Source organism: Neolamprologus brichardi, chromosome 4 (assembly GCF_056152115.1).
Source record: "Neolamprologus brichardi isolate AB-2024 chromosome 4, ASM5615211v1, whole genome shotgun sequence".
Classification (NCBI taxonomy): domain Eukaryota; kingdom Metazoa; phylum Chordata; class Actinopteri; order Cichliformes; family Cichlidae; genus Neolamprologus; species Neolamprologus brichardi.
Genome location: NC_142107.1, coordinates 10,998,295 through 11,019,078, shown reverse-complemented (window position 1 = coordinate 11,019,078; position 20,784 = coordinate 10,998,295). Strand labels below are relative to the sequence as shown.

The 20,784-nt window shown below is 41.9% G+C and overlaps 3 protein-coding genes across 3 annotated transcripts; all 3 read right to left on the bottom strand.

Moving 5' to 3' along the window:
• Window positions 1–1,267: 1,267 nt before the first annotated feature.
• On the bottom strand, window positions 1,268–9,041 carry uqcrc2a (ubiquinol-cytochrome c reductase core protein 2a). Its single transcript, XM_006791462.2, has 14 exons — window positions 8,913–9,041; window positions 7,842–7,943; window positions 7,488–7,637; window positions 7,260–7,324; window positions 7,090–7,146; window positions 6,863–6,987; window positions 6,245–6,342; window positions 6,064–6,121; window positions 5,750–5,845; window positions 5,461–5,660; window positions 5,025–5,105; window positions 4,873–4,949; window positions 4,637–4,790; window positions 1,268–1,587 (listed from the first exon to the last, which is right to left on the bottom strand). Exons 1-14 carry the CDS (start codon window positions 8,943–8,945, stop codon window positions 1,504–1,506), a joined length of 1,380 nt encoding a protein of 459 aa, XP_006791525.2. The 5' UTR covers window positions 8,946–9,041; the 3' UTR covers window positions 1,268–1,503.
• Window positions 9,042–11,109: 2,068 nt separating this feature from the next.
• si:ch211-256e16.3 (kelch-like protein 24) lies at window positions 11,110–16,297 on the bottom strand. The gene is made up of 12 exons (XM_006791463.3): window positions 16,198–16,297; window positions 15,572–15,874; window positions 15,353–15,487; window positions 15,084–15,275; window positions 14,813–14,956; window positions 14,430–14,616; window positions 13,857–14,003; window positions 13,603–13,731; window positions 12,544–12,720; window positions 12,306–12,452; window positions 12,053–12,218; window positions 11,110–11,886 (listed from the first exon to the last, which is right to left on the bottom strand). The coding sequence occupies exons 2-12, from the start codon at window positions 15,860–15,862 to the stop codon at window positions 11,730–11,732; spliced, it is 1,872 nt and encodes a 623-aa protein (XP_006791526.1). The 5' UTR covers window positions 15,863–15,874; window positions 16,198–16,297; the 3' UTR covers window positions 11,110–11,729.
• A 1,229-nt stretch (window positions 16,298–17,526) lies between these two features.
• anks4b (ankyrin repeat and sterile alpha motif domain containing 4B) lies at window positions 17,527–20,158 on the bottom strand. The gene is made up of 2 exons (XM_035908056.2): window positions 19,930–20,158; window positions 17,527–18,926 (listed from the first exon to the last, which is right to left on the bottom strand). Exons 1-2 carry the CDS (start codon window positions 20,088–20,090, stop codon window positions 17,822–17,824), a joined length of 1,266 nt encoding a protein of 421 aa, XP_035763949.2. The 5' UTR covers window positions 20,091–20,158; the 3' UTR covers window positions 17,527–17,821.
• Between the last annotated feature and the right edge of the window lie 626 nt (window positions 20,159–20,784).

Below are 20,784 nucleotides of genomic sequence, written 5' to 3'. Positions count from 1 at the left end.
TTTTAGTTATTACTAAATCACTGATTTTTATTTTCCACAATAATTAGTTAACACCTTTCAGCTTTTCATTTATTTTGAAACTGTTTGTTTTTTTTGAGACCCTGAATATAATTGTGCAGGTCTCCAAAGCGGCTCAACTTCTCTTAATTGCCCCAAAGGTTATAAATAAAATATACCTGACAGTCAACACAAAAGAACATGAGGGGTTGTTTTTTTTCATTTCTAAAAATAACATATTTAACACAAATCGAGTAATGTATAAAAACACTTTTGTCTTAATGATGACCAATAATAAGAGAAAAAACAGGGTCTTTCATAATAAACTGCTCATTGGTTTTCATTTGAGAAATTTCAGTGTTTTAATAGTTATAACTGCACACAACATCTGCTAATTTTTCACATTTTAATTGGCCTAAAAGACCTTGTGAACGTAAGAGTATCGATCCTGTCACGCTAATATCAATCCAATACCAGCATTGGTATTAATACTATATAACTGCTGTCAGTCTTAGACTCCCTTTTCTAAATGTTCAATGTTTAAGTGCAGAAAGGATTCATCTTTTTTTCTCCTTTTTGATTTCATAGCCATTTACTGAATGGAAAGTACAAGTTATCTTAGAGTGTGCAGGGACAACATGCCCAGAGGGTAGTTTCTCATTTAAATATCACATATTCCACTAAATAATTACAAATTTCTGCTACTTTTTTGCACAAACTCCACATCTTGTGTACAACTATTCATCTGACAGATACAAGTCAGTCTGCACATTAATAGGCACCTTACAAAATACACGGGGGCATAAAATAAGGCTTTTGTTAAATTATAGAAAAATGTTGAGCGCATGATGAGAGCTGGCAGATGTTAAACAACCTCAGTCATCTCAGGAAGTAGAGATGGCTTAGGCCTTTACTGTAGAGGGCTTCTATGCTTTAAATGAAACCCAGTTTATTGCCAGTATGGTATTAGCTCTTTTACTGACGATCTACAAGACAACCCTCAAACATCAACTTCTGTTTGTGCGCTTTTGGGTCCCCCCACTGGCTGATGAATGAAACAAAACCTCTTGGTGCTAAAAGTGCTCATTACCTAAAATAACAGCTTTTTGCTGCCAGTGTTGGCACATAGTGCTAACGTCATCCAAAACCAAGCACTCTTCAAGATGATGGTGTGGAATCATCAATCTCATGCAGAAGACCGCACTTGTGCCCGGCACACATGCCAGAAACTTGTCATTCAAAAATGCAAAATCAAGCAACAACCCAAGTGTTTTACTGTAATTGTTTTAATTTACACTGATGTACAGTTACACTGATGAATCCACCCTCTCCCCCCCAACAGACATTACAATTCTGCCGCTCTCTCTGTTGGTGCTCACACATACTGCAGGACAAACTACAAATGACAGGTGACATCCAATGAACTGCTGCAGGAGGCAAAATCCAGGCACAACATGCCCAAGCAGAAAGAAAAATCAACTGTTCTTATTATTCTTATGTGCATTTTCATACTTCATCCACAAATGGTGTATTAATGAGGTGTCCACTAGCTGACATGGTCTTCTTGCCATCCACAAATTTCTTTGCAGCCTGTAAAGAAAACAGAGAGCAAATTCACTGACGGGCAGTATTTCCAAATATATCCCAGTATTTATAGTCCACTGAAGCCCTGCCGCAGCTCCGACACTACACAGAACCCCACGCAGCGACTAAACACAAATGCAAGTTTAAACATATGAATAAATAGCCTGCACGCATAATTTAATAACTTTTTGTTTTTGTTAGTGTAGTCTTCAGGGATATATTTTCAAACTGAGGATGCCACCCGTGCTCAGAGGAACTACAGTGTTTCTTACTATATTTGAAATGAGGTTCAAATGTGAAACTAAAACAATATTTACTCTGTAATGATCTGTATAATCCCAAAAGCCCTTCAGTAAAACGCACTGTCAACATGATCTATCGCATCGCTTCTTAATGAACTGTTGTTTTATTTGGTCATGAACAAACTAGTGAGCCTTTACTGGATGATTTATGACTCCAACCCACGCTCTACTACAGATGGGGTACATAAAGGTAAGACTGCTGCCACTGCAACCCAGTAATGTAACAATGACATGACATCAGATCTAAAATCCATAAAATGGGTTTAAATTTGACATGTATTGAATCTAAAAACCATATGTATATAAGTGTGGTCAGAAATGTACAGGGCCATGGATGTCATGGTCATTTTTAATGACTTTTTAAAACTTTTTCAGGGTGGAATGATTGTATAGTATACTTTAATGACTATTTTCAAGTTATTCTGGATTTTCTCTAATCCACACAGGGTCAAAAGTATGCATATAACCTCAAATACTTACTTAAAAATAACTTTTAATAAGTGGTGCTGAAGGTTCTACAATGCCTTTTCATTTGATAACGCCTATTAACTTCTCGTTAGTGAACTAATGAGAGAGACTGACTACAGCTGGTAGTTTCTCTTTGCCAACATAGAAAGGATTTGTTTAACAGCACTAGCTGGACTGACCAATACTCAGAATAATGGAAAAGTCTAAGGAACCAAGGAAGAGTGGTCAAATATCCCCACAGAATCACACCAGAAGCTCGTTAATGATGAAAAGCAACTGGCTGAGGTGCAACTTGCTAAGGGACATTTACCAAATATTAATAGGGGTGTATGCAAGTATTTGTATATATAAGCAGGGCTCTAGACAAACTTTTTGCCATGGGCGCACCACACAAAAGTTAGGCGCACTCAAATTTTTCAACCGCAACGCTTAACACCGCAGTTTTACATGTGCACTTTTTTGGGGGGGAAATTGCAGTCCATACAGACAATATTCATTTCTAAATTATTAACTAACAATCTTGTGCTTAAAGTGCTTTGTTAATATTGTAGAAAATGTTAAACTTAATCATCATCTCGGCCTCCTCTGACGACCTGTTTGCTGTTGCATGCTGCTGACAGGCAGTGGGGAGAGGGGACACTTGGGCAGTGCATTTATTGCAGCATATAATGTGTCTTCTGGATACACTGTGCTTTTTCAGCATTCAAAGATTGATGGCACCGTGTCAGAGCACTGACTATGAATTTCAGACGGATCAGGCCTTAACTTAACAAAAAAGTTATCAATAATTCTTTTTATCTTTTCTTATTACCCACAGCTACATCCACTTCTGTTGGGCCAAGGCTACTCACTAGGGCTGGGTATCATTACTGATTTCTATAATCCATTCGATTCCGGTTCTCAAAGTCCTGATTCGATTCAATTTAGCCTCAGACAGTCAGAAATATTATAATTCTGATCATTTATCAGTACTGATACATGTGAGGCTTCATCAGAATTGTGAACATCACAGCAGATGCCTTTGTGTGAAAGTAACTGAGAATAAAACACAGAAAAACATGAAGGAGATTTTTCTGGTCTGGCTTTTTATAGCAGATAACCTTAAAAATATTCTGCAATATTCTGCAATTTTGCATAATTTTAAAAAGTTTAAATTTCTTCAGTATTGAACAGCAGAAATGAGTGATTTAAGTGAAAAAAAGAAAAGAAAAGAAAAAGACAGTGGCCGACACCGCTGTAAACAACGGTAGACTGGTGGGTAATAAGCGAATGAATAATGCAGAGAACAGAGATTTGAGACGGGAAACTGTTCTTGAAGTACAGAGAGAGAGAGAGCTGTGCATGAAGTGTGATTTTTTATCGTGGTGAAAGCAAAACAGCAAAACTCAGAGGGAATTCATGACGATATTTATCAAATGTGAAGCGCAGTTTGCTGCTTCTTTTGCTGCTGGCTCAGTGAATTTTGGTTGGAGAGAGACAAAACCTGCAGCTCAGAATCTAGCGCAAAAAGACATAAACACAGAGCGGACCCGACGCATCAGAATCGGTGAGCTCCGACGGCGTGTCCGTCTACGGGCTGTCAGGTGAGAAAGCCGAGAAAGACAAAGCTGATTCTGATGCGTCGGTCCGCTCTGTGTTTACGTCTTTGTGTGGAATCCGTGTACCTGCTCTCATTTGCTGTTTGGTGGTTGTTTAAATAGTTTTGTGAGCTTTAATCTGAGAACCTGGCGTTTCTGGCAAAACACAGTTATATTTAAAAGTCTATTCAGGATTTAATGAATCGATATCGCTTTATTCAAGCTACTCACCTCCCTCTATCCACCTGCACTTTCAACTGGACCACGGCCAATCAGAGAGGTCCCGCCCCTGACTATCTCTGATTGGTTTAGTCCACGATAGGGGCATAATGTGTGTCTGTTATTGATCACACGGAGAGTTGCAGAGATTTTTTTTTTTTTTTTGTTACCCGAACAGTTTTTTATTTTTTTTAGTCGCACCACTGAAAAATTTGGTCGGATTTGCAACCAAATTGGTTGCACTCTAGAGCCCTGTATAAGTATTTTTTAAAGTCTTTAGGATGATATATAGATTCAATGTATGTAAAGATGTATGCTTTACAAACATTCCACCCAGTTCAAAGAAATCATTAAAAGCCCCAAATTACCAAATAGCATTCATTCCCTTAATGAGCTGATGTAAACATCTGACCACAACACAGGAGTTTGCTTGTTCTTCTGTAGCTGTTTTTTAAGTCATGCTATTAAAATGTCACTGAAAGCACACACCTTAACCACATCATTCTGGGTGATGGCATCTATAGCCTTGAGGACAGCGTCAGGGGCCTGGTACACTCCAGCGGTGAGAGCCTGAGCACCAATCTCCTCAAGCAGCCCCTCTGAGCTCTCCATCGACATCAAGTACTCCGCTTTCAGCTGGTTCCTGCACAGAGGTGTCAAACACAGACAGGAGTGAGCAACAGACCAGTTAGAACTCCACCTGCGTCATCTTTGTATGAACTTACTTTGCTCTGGTGATGTCAGCCTCAGACACGCCTCCCTCGGACACACCCCTCACCTGTGCAATGGCGGCTTTGATCACCTGCACAGAGAGAATAATTCTGGCATTTCTGCAATTTTTTAAAATCAAGTTAGACACAGAAAACTTGGCAACTACCTCTCCTGCAGAGGCAGCTTGTGCAATGGTATAGACCCCAAACAGGCCGGAGTCGGAGTACGAGACGTTGAAGGCAGTGGCCTGAAAGACAACCAGAGGTTATCTGATGTAGAGTGAGAAACTGTGCATTTATAACAAGAACAGCCAAGCATCCTAAAAAATAAAACTATTCTAAATACTCCAATTGAGGCAAATCATTCTTTCAGCAGATTTCTGGAGAAGTTTCCCTGAGAGATGTCATCAAAGGAAAAGACCACTGAAGCCTTTTCTTTGTCTGTCAGTTCCAGACTGACGGAAAGCATCGTGCGCCAGTTTTTGGCTTTTTTGACAGATTTCTGCGTTAAATCGGGGGAACAGATCTCAGAAAGACTCACTAAAAATGGACTTGAACTGTTACGGCTACAAAAACCAGTGTCGCTGTCCTGTTTCAACTCACATCAAAGGGCTGTGTGGTAGCTTTGGCGATTCCCTGGCTCAGTTTGCTGGTGATGCTGGAGCCCCTCTTTACATGCGGACCAGCTCCCAGGATCCTTTGCAGCACACTGAAAGCATTAGCCTCGGCACTACCTGTCACAGCACCTTCACTGGCAATCAGAGCGTGGACAAGCTCATCCTTGTTCTGCACTCGCAGCTCACCTAACACACAATATTTCCTCATGAGAACAAGGCAGCGGCGGATTGCAAAAATAATTTAAAGTTGCTATTTTTAAAACACAAGCTCCTACCTCCACGGTACACAGATTTAGCCACAGGGGCCCCAACCCCACTGCGGGCACTCAACAGCCCCTCACCCACTTGCCTCAGGACCGAGTGGTTTACACCTGAATGGGTAAATGAGATTAACATGCGTAAATGAGTGAAGTGGAACATAGTTCTGACATGTCAGCAGTGACTCACTACCTCATTGAGATTTAAGACAAGCGTAAGCACACACGTAAGCAAGACTGCTTAGGCTGGAGATTGCTAACTACCTATTAGGAAAGCCACATGACGAAGGGGGGCAGCTGTGATGAAGCAATCAAGGCTGGACAACACTCACCTAGTCCTACTAGAGCCATTCTGCCAGTGGTGAAATGGTCCTCAACAAATGACTTAAGCTACAGGGAAGGATGAGGAGGAGGACAGGTGTTTAAGTGCATCACAAAAAGTACTATTTTGCTAACTGAATAGACCCTTTAAGACCCTTAAGATTTAAAAAAAGATGTAACGCATATCCTTACCTGTTGAGAGGAGACATGGCCGACCATGTAGTCAGGGCAGTACAGAGAGTTGGAAAGGGTGTTTTTGTATGCTGCTTCATGCAACTTCTCAATTACACCTGCAGGAGAAAATTGAACAGGACACAATGAAAACTTTAAATATGGATAATCAAAAACTGCTGCATCTAAAAAACAAACAAACAAAAACAGCAACAATGCAAAAGACCTTTTTCATAGATCAAGTTAATTAAACAACTTTTGCACAAGTATTAAAGTATGTCAGAAACCATGCAGAATATAATATATCTACATTAATATGAGAGGGACTGGAATGCTTACTGCTCAATGAGGCTACAGATCTGACTGAAATGGCACAAAAAAACCAAAAAATGCCTCAATCCCAACAGCTCACGTTAAGCATTTCTGAAGTGGCCACAAAACTCAGAGCAAAAACATTATACAGCCTAGAGGTCTACCGCAGCTTAGCGAGAAGATTTTTGATGTTTTACGTAATTATAGCCAAATAAAATCATCAAGGGTCTTCTTTAGAAATTAAAAATCACTTTCACATCTGATAAAACAATTTCCTCAGTAAAAATACAGGCAATCACGAGATGAACTGTTGCTTCTGTTACACACCTATCTGAGGACACTGCTGAGCCAGAGCCTTGTCAACCTTCACTCTGGGCGTCAGTTCGTCTACCTCCCATGGCCGAAACTCCTGAGCTGTAGTCACATTGACCAGAAACTCCATTAATGAATCTCTGGACACAAATAGGACAGCGAAGTGTCAACACAGCCTGACGAGTTTTAATGAAAATAGAGAAGAGAACAAAATATCTTGACGTTAATATGGGAGCACTTACATGTCATCTCTCAAACAGTCGGCAGTGTAGACCATTGTCTCTCTTGACGATGTCGCACTGCATGGATAGAGATGACAACACAGCTGATTCAGTGTGATCCGCTGCATAATTTTGAGCAACAAAAGCAGCGACGGTCAGTGTGTGCATGTGCATGAAGTGTGCTCACTGACCTCAGGCTGCCTCCGATTGCTTCCACACTGCGACAGATCTTGAAGGCAGACGCTCCCTTTGTAGTCTACAAAAGCAAAAATAAGATAAGTAAGCAGCGTAGGCTGTCAGGCTAGAGGTAGAGGTGCTGATAAAAACAAGTGCAGTCATGTCCTTCTTATTGTGGTAAGAATAACCTCAGGAATAATTCATTTAGCTATTACACGCTTACAAGCTCATTCACAGTTTACCAGGTTCGCTGCCAGTCGTAACACATGGGAGACACCCTGGTTCTCCACACTCTCATAGCGACTCCCAGCTTTCACAAACACACCAACACTTGACACGGGGGAGTAGTTTTCCAGTGAAGCTATCACCAGGCCGTTTGGGAGCTTGGACACCTGAAGGAGGAAAGAAAAAACACACAACTTTCACACAGAAACAAAACTAATGGTACACTGCAACTTAAGATGACACCAGCAATTAGAAAAATACTGCAAAAGCTCACAAAACACAGCAGAAGTGTTTTTTCGGAAGAAAATATCAAGACAACCAGCTGTGTTAGATTTCCATTGTGTTTTGTTCGATTAGAGAGCAGCACCTACCTGGGCATCCTGGGGAGGAAGAGGTGCGCCTTTGGACGGTTTCAGACCTGATAGGGGTTCAGCCAGACTACCGCTCCTCCTGGCAGCTGCGTAGCAACGTTTCTGCAGGAAGGTGACACCGTAATTAAAGACAATGATTCATTAGCAGCTAAAATAAGAACAGGAAGTTATTACTGATTTATAGCCACAATCCCGTATATATTGTGCTGCTTTAAACTGTGTGTAAACACTAGATTGGCGGAATCTTAATCCAACAAAGAGTAACATGACCTCTAATGTTACATAATAGCTGCTAACACATACAAGTAACATGCAGATTACACAAATATCACCAGCTAGGGAAGTCACCACCTTTCTATCTCACATGGAGCTGCTTTAGGAAGGTCTTGAGACAACAACCTAATATAATCTGATACTGCAATCATCTAATATTATTTTTACTTTTGATTGGGTTTGCATAACTGATAATAGTAATTTTGCTTGCAGAAATGCCCAAAAGTATGATCTAGCCCCCCTAAAACCAGGCCGTCTTAATAGGACCACAAAATCAAAACAGCACCTGTGTGTGCAGGCTGAGAGCAGCTTGACCTGACGTGACCTGTGCACATTTATGTCCCGGCAGCAAAGTCTGGGACTAATGTGGGAATGCACTAGCATCATAATTGGACAACACCGAATTTATGACCAAATAGGGGGCCTGGTTCGCTCAAAAGAGACGCTGGTGAACTGGAATTCAGGGATGACCTTCAGGTTACATCCAGCTTACCACAGCAATGCAAAAGGCGACATAACACAACTAAGTCGAGCACACACGCTTTTCAAATTGTATTTATATTTTATACTGCACACTTGATATTTATTTTATTGTTTTCAGTACGTGTGAATGATGGAATGAGAACGTTGCCCCTAACTCGAGACAGAAACCGTTTTACGGTAGGTAAACTTGGAGAGCTAACCGGCTAGCAGGCTAACTGCTACAGCGAATGTTCGGTTTTTTTAGACCGGGCCGAGCAGGGAGCAGATCCGGCGGATGACACCACTCAGACCGCACCAACACAACACAGGACTCACGGAGATAGTGTTCAGAGACTGTATTCCTCTCATGACTCCTCACTCTCTCCTTCAGCCGGTACAGAAAGACAGATATGGCGGCGGACTGACGTCTTACCCACAACTCACTGCGCCGTGTAGTCGCTAAACCTTTCAAAATAAAAGTATCACAGCGTGTTTCAAGTTTCCTTGAGCTCATTAACATCAGCAAATAATAATAATAAACATCATTCCTCCCCTTTCTCCTCCTGCTTGGCAGCTCGTTCTTCAACATCCTTTGTCCAGTATATCCACTCACCCCTCTCTGGACGATTTAGTTCCAAAGTGCTCAACCTGAGCTGTCCCTCAGATGTACTGACTTCTAAACCTGTTAATTACAGTCACTCACCTTCTATCTTTTTGTGACATAATAGCAGGTCTCACTACCATCCTGTAAACCTTTCATTTCAGGTTTGCTGCTATCCTTCTGTCCCACTCCATCCTGCCTACATCTCTCTTTTTTTTTTTTTTTTTGCACTGTCCATCACTCTGGATAGTGGACCCCACACATTTCAACTTTATTTGCCTCGTTTTTCAGATGCAGACAGCCTCCAGGGATTTTAATGAGATAAATTTAGCTAATGAAGCATCGGTTTCCCCACGCACAATAAAATTGTTGCTGGTCTTTTATGTAAACATGTGAAACATGAGACATGCTGGAAAAACTTCTCAGCCCCAGGAAATCAGGGAAAGCCTGTAACTTGGAAAAGCATAGATACAATTTTACATGGCACTAAAGTTATTGTACCAAAAAGGTGGTGTGGATGTCACAAAGTCAACTACACAAAGTCTACAACAGCAAACTAAAACTAAGCTAAAAACTAAACTTCGATTTACAACGAAAAAAGAAAAGAAAACTAGACTATTTAAAAAAAACTATTAAACTAACTGAAATGATTTTGTGAACTTGGCCACCTAAGAAAATGTATTTAAAATGCAGAGGAAAAATACTTAGTCGTTGCCAACTTGGTGCATTTTTACTGTAATGCTGCTTTTCCTAAATCTTGCCTTTGATATCAGCCCTCCAAACAATGTTAATTAAAAGGTTATTATTATTATTATTATTATTATTATTATCATCATCATCATCATTGCCATTTAGTCACTATTTACAGTTTTAGTTACACCATGGTTTTGGCTTTCATCTTACAACTGAAAATCATTCACGATTTCGTCTTAAATTATTCTTTCGTTAACGCTGACTTCCGTCGTTGCTACCTGTAAACACTTTTAGTCTAAATTTATTCGCATTTCCCCCCAGATTTTATGGGGTATCTGGATTTTTATTATTTTGTTGTTGTTGTTGTTTTTATCATCTCGTGCTAAAAGATCACGCGCTTCTTGTCCTTTACCCATTTTCTTCTTTTTCTTGCGGTCGGTGTTTCTCCGCTTCACCTGGAGGTGAACGTGTTTCCTTAAATAAATGTGGGTGTGGCTGTGTGGAGATCGCGCGTAGGCAGCACGAGCCCGTCTTTAAATGTTCGTGGAAACTTTTTTCGCTGTGCGCAAAAAAAAACCAAACAAACAAAATGTGCGTAAAATTAATTATATGATTATAAAACGTGCACACCGCCGTGCGTATGTTAGGAAGTCAGACTGATTTTGAACCAACAATGTTCAATCTGCATGCAGCCACGCCCCCATTTCTCTAAAGAAGGAAACACGTTTGTGTCCAGGTGAAGCGGAGCAAACGGTGACAAGAAGCCTGAACCAGAAAAGAAAGAAAGAAGAAAATCAAAAAGAAATTTGACTGGAAAAATCAATTCTATAGACAAGAAACACATGAAGAGCCTCAAAGTCTTCTGTGCAACTGATTGAAGATTTCAAGATTGTAATATTAAACAAACAAATCTTAATTTTAAAAACAAAACACCATTAAACATGCTGACTGTATCTACTGCTGCTATGAGATTGTCATCCATCCCTTATTTATTCCAACATCTTCACACTGAGCCATAAATATGAAATACGTGTTATTGTCTGCATCATGTTGACAGTATCATCTGCTGTCTACATGTACTTAATCAATTGATTCTGATCTTGGGTATTTGATCCTCTTTAAAAATGTCAATGTAGCAGGAGTGCATTCATCAATACTTTCGATTGTTTTCAGGCTTCATTTGTAAAAAGAAAAAGAAAAAACTAACCCACCCGCATTCACAGTAAAGAAGTAAACATCTTTATTACAAGTCATTTTCACTTTAATTCACCAGTATGCATGACGCACATTACAAAAATATACTTAACATATAACAGGTAGTCAAGACAATCACTAAGAAGTTCAATGTGTAATTACAAAAAACACTCACATGTACACCTTTGCCCCGCCCACACAGGTAACCTTCAAAAACATTCATAACTGACTCTTTGGCCCACAGAGCTTTTTAAGAGGACCATTCTAATCTTATCAACCTCCAATAAATACAGTCACATAATACAAAAATAATCCCATTGGCTGGGAAAACATCCAGATTGTGGCGCTCAGACAATAAAACTAAAGAATGTTCACATCATACAGAGCGAGTTTAGACTGCGGACATCAGATCATTTATGTTAAATCACTGCACCTCTGCTGCCAAGCCACAAAAGAAAGGACCCCAAAGTGATTAAGACTTATTCCACAGGCTGTCACCAAACAGGTCCCAGAAACAGCTCAAGCAGCTCAGTGCCAGTTCCAGGCATCACTCCCCAGCACGCTAGTCTTCGCAGCTGAGTCTTGTAGCGCATAATCTCCAAGGAGAGTGCAATTTAAAAAAATAAAAACAAACAAAACCACAGGAGATTTCCCATTTGTTGTCCTCAATTTTCACTGGGCGTCCCAGGACTGCTGCTCACTTGGATGTCCTTTCTAAGCCGGAGAGAGACACAGCTGAGCCAGCTGCGGCTGGTAGGCATCTCCCCAACAATCTCCCACGTGTCCGTCTCGTCACAATACCTCTCGATAGTGTCGTGATATCTGCACGCAGAGCGGGATCAGCTTTAGACAACCTCATTGACCTCTCCTGTGTTTAATCCACAGGAATTTAACCCCCTTTTCATAATATTTCAAATAAATGTGAGCTCTGCAATGGCCTGGAAAACACGAAATTTACAGGCAACGTCTTTTCTAGAAAGCTCCTCACCTGTCCCAGCCCTCTTCTCCTCCCAAGACGTAGATTTTGCCATCCACGACAGCAGCGCCAGGCCGATAGCGTCGTTCCTTCATGGGGGCACACATCGTCCACTGGTTGGTCTTTGGATTGTAACACTCCACTTTATCTGTGTTCTCTGTCGAGGCATGCCATCCGCCTACAAAAAAAGGATTTAACAGACATGACTGCACTTTTAGGAACCAGAACAAAGCACAGTTAATGGGCTGGATGATAAGTTTGTTACCTATGACGTAAATTTTTCCTTTAAGCGTACAAGCAGCTGATCCAGAGCGGGCAATCTGCATGGGGGCGACCTCTGTCCATACTGCCGTTTTAGGGTTGTACACCTGTGCCAGATCTGTGCCGTCACCATCCTCTAGGACCGCACCACCTGCCGTGACACATCCCGAGTGAATACATAGAATCAAAATAAACAAGAAAAACAAACAAACCCTGCGTGTGTAAAAACCTGCGTTTCCTACCAGTAACGTAGAGCAGGCCGTCCAGAGCCACCACTGCTGGACTTGTGACGGCCATCTTCACAGACTCTGTAAACTGCCAGGAGTTGGTGTGGGGGTTGTAGCACTCCACCGAGTCCAGACGTGAGCGTCCCTCCCACCCTCCCACTGCGTACACAAAGCCATCAAGCATCACCAGGCCTGTGGGGAGAAGGCACAGCAGATAAATAAACATTGCTGCTATTAAAAACCGTCCTTCAGTTTACAGTTGGACATCTCATGCCCCGGTCTAATTTTCATGTTTTCTGTCCTATTCATTAACCATTACAACGACAGACGCTCATTAACGTAGATCAACATTTGAGTTAAGTCAGTATATGTAGAAGACATCACTATTAGCAATATTAAAGTACATTTAATGCTCAGTTTTAGACTTATTTTCCACTTATGGAGGCGCATAGATCATAAGGGCACAGCTATGGCCACCTCTATCCTTCTGTTTGGGAGGGGAAGCCAATCAGAAGCTGGGTTAGATGGAGAGGAAAGGAGGTAAGACAGCTCATTAAGGGTCAGTTTGAGATAAAGATTTTGAACTGTGCATCATGTAAGGTAGTGGTGCCAAACATGAGGCCCAAAGGACAGAATTGGCCCAGCAAAGATTGCAATGGGGGCCACTGGAAGGCTTTGGAAAAAAAAAAAAAAAAGTGAATGAGTGAGTCGATTTTGAACTTATAGCTGTGTTGTCATAAGTTTTACAGCTTTTTCTATTGATTAAGACATCTACTATTGCCATTCATACTACACAAAGGCACTTATATCAAAGCACTTTCCTGCTTCTCAGCACCAAACAGCAAAAAAAACCAAAACAATTAAATGGCAGAAAGGGACCTATTTTTCTACTATCTGCTATGGAAATGTCTGGATTCTCTTTTTTATTTTTTAAAGTAGGATTATAACAATCAAAAGACTCCTTTTGGAGCTACTAGAATCAAACAAAGTTAGGATAGTTTATAGAGTTCTTGAGAAGCAAAATAGGGTAACGTGGCTGAAAGACAGAAGCTGTAATTACCAAGACTCCCTCACCTAACTCCGAGCGAGCTACATTCATGGGTGCCATTTCCATCCAGGAGTCAAAGCAGGGGTCGTAGCGCCACATCTCTCTGCTGGCTGAGCCGTCGGGAAACTCTCCACCTGCCAAATACAGGGTCGAATCTACAGGCGGGGACGGGGAAGAAAGGTGATTGGATAAGCAGAAGTATACATTTTCAGCACTTAAGTTTATCTGTGCATTTCAGAGTGTCTTAACCCATCAGGCTGAGTTTTACTGACTCCCTCACCTGAGACCACCAGCCCGTGTTTGCTCACGGCGAAGGGCAGGCATGCCAGGTTCTTCCACTGGCTCGTCACAGGATCAAAGCTCTCGACGCTGCGCAGCACCACCTTGTCGTCCTCTCCGCCAACTGTGACTATCACTTCAGCGGTTCCTGTTTCCGTGGCAACAGGAGTAGAGGAAGAGAGGAGTGAGCCACATATGTTAATGTAAAAGAAAAAAAGCAGCCTGTATGGTACAACATAAGAGTGCGTGGAGCTGCCAGCCATTTAATATTCAACTTCCACTATTCTCTTGATTTGCATCTGGATTAGGCTAAACTGTTTGGTCCACAGTTTGATAACACAAACCGGGAAAACCAGCAAACATCTAAAAACCTGGAATCCAAAATCTTTCTTCTAATAGAAGAAAATAGACCCAAATAATCGTCTCTCCATTGAATAGCCGAGCATTCTTAAACCCTTGCGGAGTATGAGGACGGGGAGACAGATACACACTAACAAATCAGCACGCTGACAGAAAATAGTGCAATGCTAAAAATTAGCTCTTTGATTCAGACGCGAGTGTTTTTTATTTTTACCAGTGGACCTGCGAGGCCTCGCTCTCGGGCAGTAGAGCTCTCCACGCCGGTCCTTAAGCAGCAGATAGTCCTTGGCCTCAGAGATGAGCCTCTGGCAGACCTGGCTCTCCTTCACCACGTCCAGAGACTCAATCACATCATGGAGGTAATAGGGGCTGATGAGAGGCAGGCGGATGTGCTCCAGGACCTTTGAGGAACAAAAATGGAAAGGGATCTGATGGGTGGTACTCATGAGCAGCTGCTGTGGTCATGGATTTTCATTCATGGAGTATGGCGCCCCTGATAACAGGATAGCACCAAACAACAAAAATGTATGAACCCCCCCCCCCCTTTTGATTTTTAAAGATAAGCCTGAAATTACCTGCTAATAACTCTCCTCTCACCTTTTCAAAGCTCTGTTTGCGAGAGGAACATTTATTCAACCACAGCATGGCGGCCTCAAACACAGTCTCCTCTTTGGGCACGTTGAGGAGATCGCTGGCAAGGATTTCCGTCAGCTTGTCCACACACAGAGACAGAAACTCCTCCTGGAGGAAGACAGGAAGCGCTGAGAGTTTGATTATTTATGTGAGGGCACAGCTTTGCATTAACAGTAGGTGATACAAGATTACCTCCTTCACGACTCCCTACTCTGGGTTTCCATCACACCCTCACCTGCTGACAGACCGTGCTGAAGTGCTCGAGGATGTAGTCCATGCTGCGTTTCTCCAGCACCTTACAGGAATGCGCCTCAGCAAAGCAGTGAATCCCCACACAGTTCATCTCGTCCATCTGACGCTCCATGAAGCGACAGCAGGCCTCTCGGACCGCCATCACATCCAGCAGGTTGGCTGCTGCCAGCAGCGCCTGGACACAGATCACTTTCTAAGCATGCACGCGCTTCACGAATGACAGCAATGAAGAGGTGTGAGAAGATTCACTACCTGCACGTTGGCTTTGGAAATGTAGACCTCTGATGTGTAGGCGTAGCTCACCAGCATGCCAATCATCTGAGGCTCAACACCATTGATGGCAACACGCTCCTGCTTGGACTCTATGAGGTCAGCAGAAAACATCGCCTAAGGATAGAGAAGGAAAACACATGATTCTAAAGGTGGAGTCGTTTTCAGTATGGACATACCTGTGAGGAAAAGTGCGTTTACCTGGAAGTAGGAGCTGAAAGATGCCAGCACTATGCGGTGGCAGGGGAACTCCTGTCCTCCGCAGCACAGAGTCACATCGCAGAAGGCGTTGTTGAGCCGCAGGCTGTTGAGGCCCTGCAGGACTGTGTTGGGGTGCCTGGTCTCCACAAACAGGTAGTCCTCGCTGCTCTGGGGAGCAGGGACAACGGCAGCAGTCGGGCTGGCTTCCTCCTGGACCTTAACGGTGGCGTTGATAGAGGAAGGCAGGAGCAAACCGGCGCTGACGGAGATTATTTCAGCCATGTCTGCCATTGCAACCCAAGCCTGGGAGGCAAAATATCACAGTTAGCACTCTTGGACGCAAACTAAGACAATCAGAAAACGGGTTGAGACATAGCTGGCAACGCAAATCAGCCTCGCAAAGCACTCATTTGAAAGGGAAATGCGTGAAAGTCGCAGAAGGCTGCAAAGCAAGGCGGGGAGAGAGGACCCGAGATTGTCTCACTAATGAGGCTTAGCTGTGAGGCAGCGGCCAAAAGAAGCGGCTTTGTGCCGAGCCAGACTACTCAGACAGCTCAAGAACAGATATGCGATCCACACACAGGTGAGATTAATCACTCAGCAGCGGAGAGACCAAAACAACTCACCTGTTACACATAGTCGTGACTGCTGCGGAGGACCACTCGCTCTCCCACATACCAACCAAACCAGCTTCCGGCAGTCCTGAGCAACATTAAACGCCTCTCGCTGCAAGCCACGCCCACACACACCCGGCAAACATAAGAGTGTTCACCCTATGTACTTCCTGCTTTGTTTGTTCATCAAAGAGTGACACACAATTTTTCCCTACTTTTTTGTTTTGATATTGCAGAGCAAAATCTGATCGTTTGCCAAAAAATATGATTTCCGGTATTTTCTAAAAAGTGTATGCAAACTGTTGCAAATGACTTATTGGCCTACAATCTGTGAAACATGTCAAAATCATCTCTCGTGAATAATATCACGTCATTTCGTGTGTGTGTGTGTGTGTGTTGTCCCTTTTTTTCACCTCCTCCTAAATATTTCATGTACTTTAATAGGTGCTCTTTGTATATACACTCACTGGTCAGCAGTGACAGACTGCTGCATCTTAGATGGAAGAAGGGGCGTTTCCAGAGGTCCTTCCTCCCTGCAGCTGTCAGACTGTACAATCAAAACTGCTCTCAACAAACATAGATGTTTACATCAGCGCTGTAACTTGCACTAATCAACCGAACAAATACTACTTTTATAACTTGCACATTTACACATTTATATATACTAACTTATTGTAAGTTACATGTCTACTTTTTAATGCACAGGTACAATACACAATCTGTACTTTTCTAATTATTCTAAATATTCTTAACTATTTAAACATCTTGCAGTATCCTGCTCTGTTTGCACACTACAACCTGGGTTTGCCACTTATCTGTACTTTAATTTTAATAACTGTACAGTACTCTGTTTATAACTATTATCCATGATGTAAATATGTAAAAAAAATTGTGTGTCCTGTTCTGTTTGTTTTTTGTTGTTGTTGTTGTTGTTGTTTTGTTTGTGTGTGTGTGTGTGTGTGTGTGTGTGTGTGTGTGTGTGTGTGTGTGTGTGTGTGTGTGTGTGTTGCTGTTACAACCAAATTTCCCCTTGTGGGACAATTAAAGGACTATTGTATTCTATTCTATTCAGGTCACTCCATTGTGTTTACTAGTTCACCAGTTTTAGCCTGCCTGTGCTTGTTTTCCTCTCTTTTTTGTTGTGTTCGTAGCAGCTGTTGTTCCTGTCAGGGAAATATTAAACTGGAGAGACTATCGTGCATGTACGTTTTGTTTATTTAACAGGTGTGTTATCTGAGGTCGACATCATTACAATAAAGCATTCAGCTGCACAAGCAAATCATCTGTGTGCCATATCGCCTCATATGTGGAGAAAGTCAGCCAGCAGGTCAATACCAACACTTTATTATTTATTATTCTTTATTTTTCTTCCCATAATTATTCTTTTCTTCTCTTGTTTTAAAACCAGATGTATAAGATATTGTTGATATTGTTGGTTCATGCTGCCATGCCACTTTTAACTTGATATAACAGGTATACATGGAACATATTGTCATAATATGATCAATAAAGTTCAATCTGTAGAAATGTTGGAATTTTTCACTAGTTTGCTGAATCATGTTTGTTTTATACAGAAATTGAACTGACAAAAGGCTTATTTTAAATTTGGAGGATAAATAACTGTTTTTGTTTCAGATCACAAGGAGCTGTCCTTCATGACGCCTGCATTTTCCAGGGCCTTTCTTCTGCGAGCAACAGCTTCTAAGATCTTCTTCCTGGGTCCGAGCTGGATGCGGATCCCTTTGAGGTCTTCATCAGAGCAAAGCATGAGTGCCTCCAAGTCAAGGTGCTCTCTGTTGAATGCGGGCGTAAAATCTGGCAAGGCGATAGAGGACAGGAACACATCCAAAGGAGAGGTTTCCTCATCTTCATCATCATCCAGTCCCAGATCTTCCTGTTCCCACGGCAGTGCGTTGTCATCCGTCATCAAGCCAGAGGTGTCTTCGTCTGCCTCAAATGGCTCACTTTGAACGAGGTAACCAAGGCTTTCATTGGCACTGCTGGGGATGTCGTCAGAGTCTAGCCCCATCTTCTTCCTGAACATCAGACCTCCAAGGCCGGGCCGATTGAAGATGGATTGTTTCACTTGGCCTCCATCGTCGTCGTCATCTCCGAAGCTGTCCATTTCTTCTAGCATGTTCTCGTCCTGCTCGTTGAAGACGTCCACAAAGTCTGGGTTCTCAGATCCGCTCTCTGGTTTGAGGAAGATAACGTTCCCACTTCCTTCTGACCTCTGCAGCGTGCCTTTGTCCTTCTTCCCAAACTTCTTCAGGAGTGTGCCTTTAATAGAGCCAACTTTATCGTCAGTGATGAGCTTGGAGAAGTGTTCGTTGACGCCCGTGATGGTGCCATCGTTTGACAGTGACGATGCCGTTCCTGCATCTGAAAAGGAGCCGGAGTTGCTTCCACGCTGCATTCTATCCATTTTGCTCTTGTGTTTTTTCTTCACCTTCTCACAGAGTTTCACACGTTTCTCTGCCTCTTTTTCTGCCTCTTTCTTCAGATTGGCGACCTTTTTTGGATTTTGGTTGGTCTGCTTTGCAGCAGCAGCGTCGAGGAAGCGCACACACTCCATGTGGTCGCGAGAAGCGGCGACATCCATTGGCGTGTGGAATTCATTGTCCAGAGCAAAAAGGTTGGCGCCGAAGTTGACCAGGAAGCTGAGGATGTGCATGTGGCCGTTACCTGCTGCATGGTGCAGGGGTGTGTTTCCCCAGATGTCACTCCTGTTGGGATCTCCTCTGTACAACACGAACACACACACAAGATTTTTCATCATTAGTGTTGATATTTTCATTATTTGGCTATTCTGTATTCCTGATTTATACCAAACTCCATGCATAGTAGTTTTTCATGAATTTAGGGAAAATAATAAACTGATAAAATAAAAATGACATTTAAAAAAATGTCAGTCAAGGATCAGTCCAGGAAATTAAATTAAAACAGAGAATAGATCCACATCCAAATCTAGCACATGACAAATTAAAGATGGATGAACTTAACTGGTGAGCTATTAAGACTTAAAGTCCTTTTACTGCTGCCTCCCTGTCAAGTTTTGATTGCTGTGTGACTGCTACACCTTGTCATAAATCCCAGTTCATGCTGCGTAATGACCAAAGAGGAAATGGTTTAGATAATCCTGGCCACGTAGACAAGACACGCTTTATGCTCATTGAAATATAAATAAAATTAAATAAATCTTATGCATTCTCTGAATCTCAAAAGTCTGTAAGAGCACTGTGCCAGATTTTGTATGGTCTTAGTTGTAGTGAAAGAGGGACAGCGGTACATGTGGAATAGCGGTGGTGGTGGCACGGCCTGGATGAACAGCTCTTTTGTTTTTGTGGGATGGATTGGGCTGGTTAAACGTTTGGCTCAGCTAATGGGAAATAAAGTCTTAGCTCATTAAAATGGAGTGAACAATAGCTGTGGAAAAAATCCAGATGAAGTGCCAAAAACAAACAAAGTACGTATGAGAAAGCATAAAACACACTTTATTTCATGCTGGTCAACCTTTGCTCTCTGAGCACTGTTCCTGGTTCCGCTGTAGATCTTAATCTTATTTGGTTTTATAAAATATAATGTATTTAAATGTAAAGATTTTATGTCTAACTGTATGTTTTCTTTAGAAATGACAGAAAAATTACACAGCCTGAAGAAAACACTTGACGAGAACTCATATGTTCAGGTCGTTTTTGTCTCAGTGTAAGATGTGAGATGAAGGACAGGCGATAGAAAGCTTACTTTCTGCTGCATATGAGCTGAAGAGCACTGATATGTCCATGAAAAGCAGCCAGTATGGTGGGAGTCATGCCATCCTCATCCGGCGTGTTCAGGTCCTTCACCGTGGCCTCCTTCAAGAGTTCCACGTATCCATCAATCGCTGCTTTGTGGTACCTAGACATCTCTGGTAAGAAGGGAAAAGCTTGGAGAAAAATAAAAATCCAAGTTTCTCTGCGCCCCACCTGGCTAACGTCAGATGAGCAGAAGCGACTGCAGACCCAAGCAAACAAAGCAATGACTGGGCGTCAACGCACCAGCAGCTCGGGGCCATAAAACAAAAGCAAAGTTCGCTTCACTGCTGTGAGCTGCCCCATTTCCTCAACACTATAAAAAATCCCTTACTGCGATTTCACCCAGAAAACGTGTTCATACACAGCAGGAGTTTCTGCTGTAATCACTGTTTCTTCACAGGTTTGAAGGCAAAAGCAATCTTTATGAAAGAATAATATATTGTTGTGGATTAGAATGACCAGTAAAATGAAAATGGAACATTATCTGTTATTTCTAGTTTTCAGGTTTTAGCTCGTTAGAACTCTAAATTCTTCATCAACATTAGTAAGCTGATGTTTTTATGATACATTTTTATTCTGTAATTTGTAGAAAAGTATTTAAACGAGTAAAAAGCGACATCAACTCCCTCTGTTACCTTGAATCAACTTAAAACTTGGAACATTCAACTTTTTAACTTAAAGCGTTTATACCTAAAAACTGTCTTAAGTATAATACATGAGTAAAGCTATTATTAACAAATTATTGCTCTATTCTATTTATATATCTATTTATCCATCTAATCGAATTAGATATTGTTAAGATCTT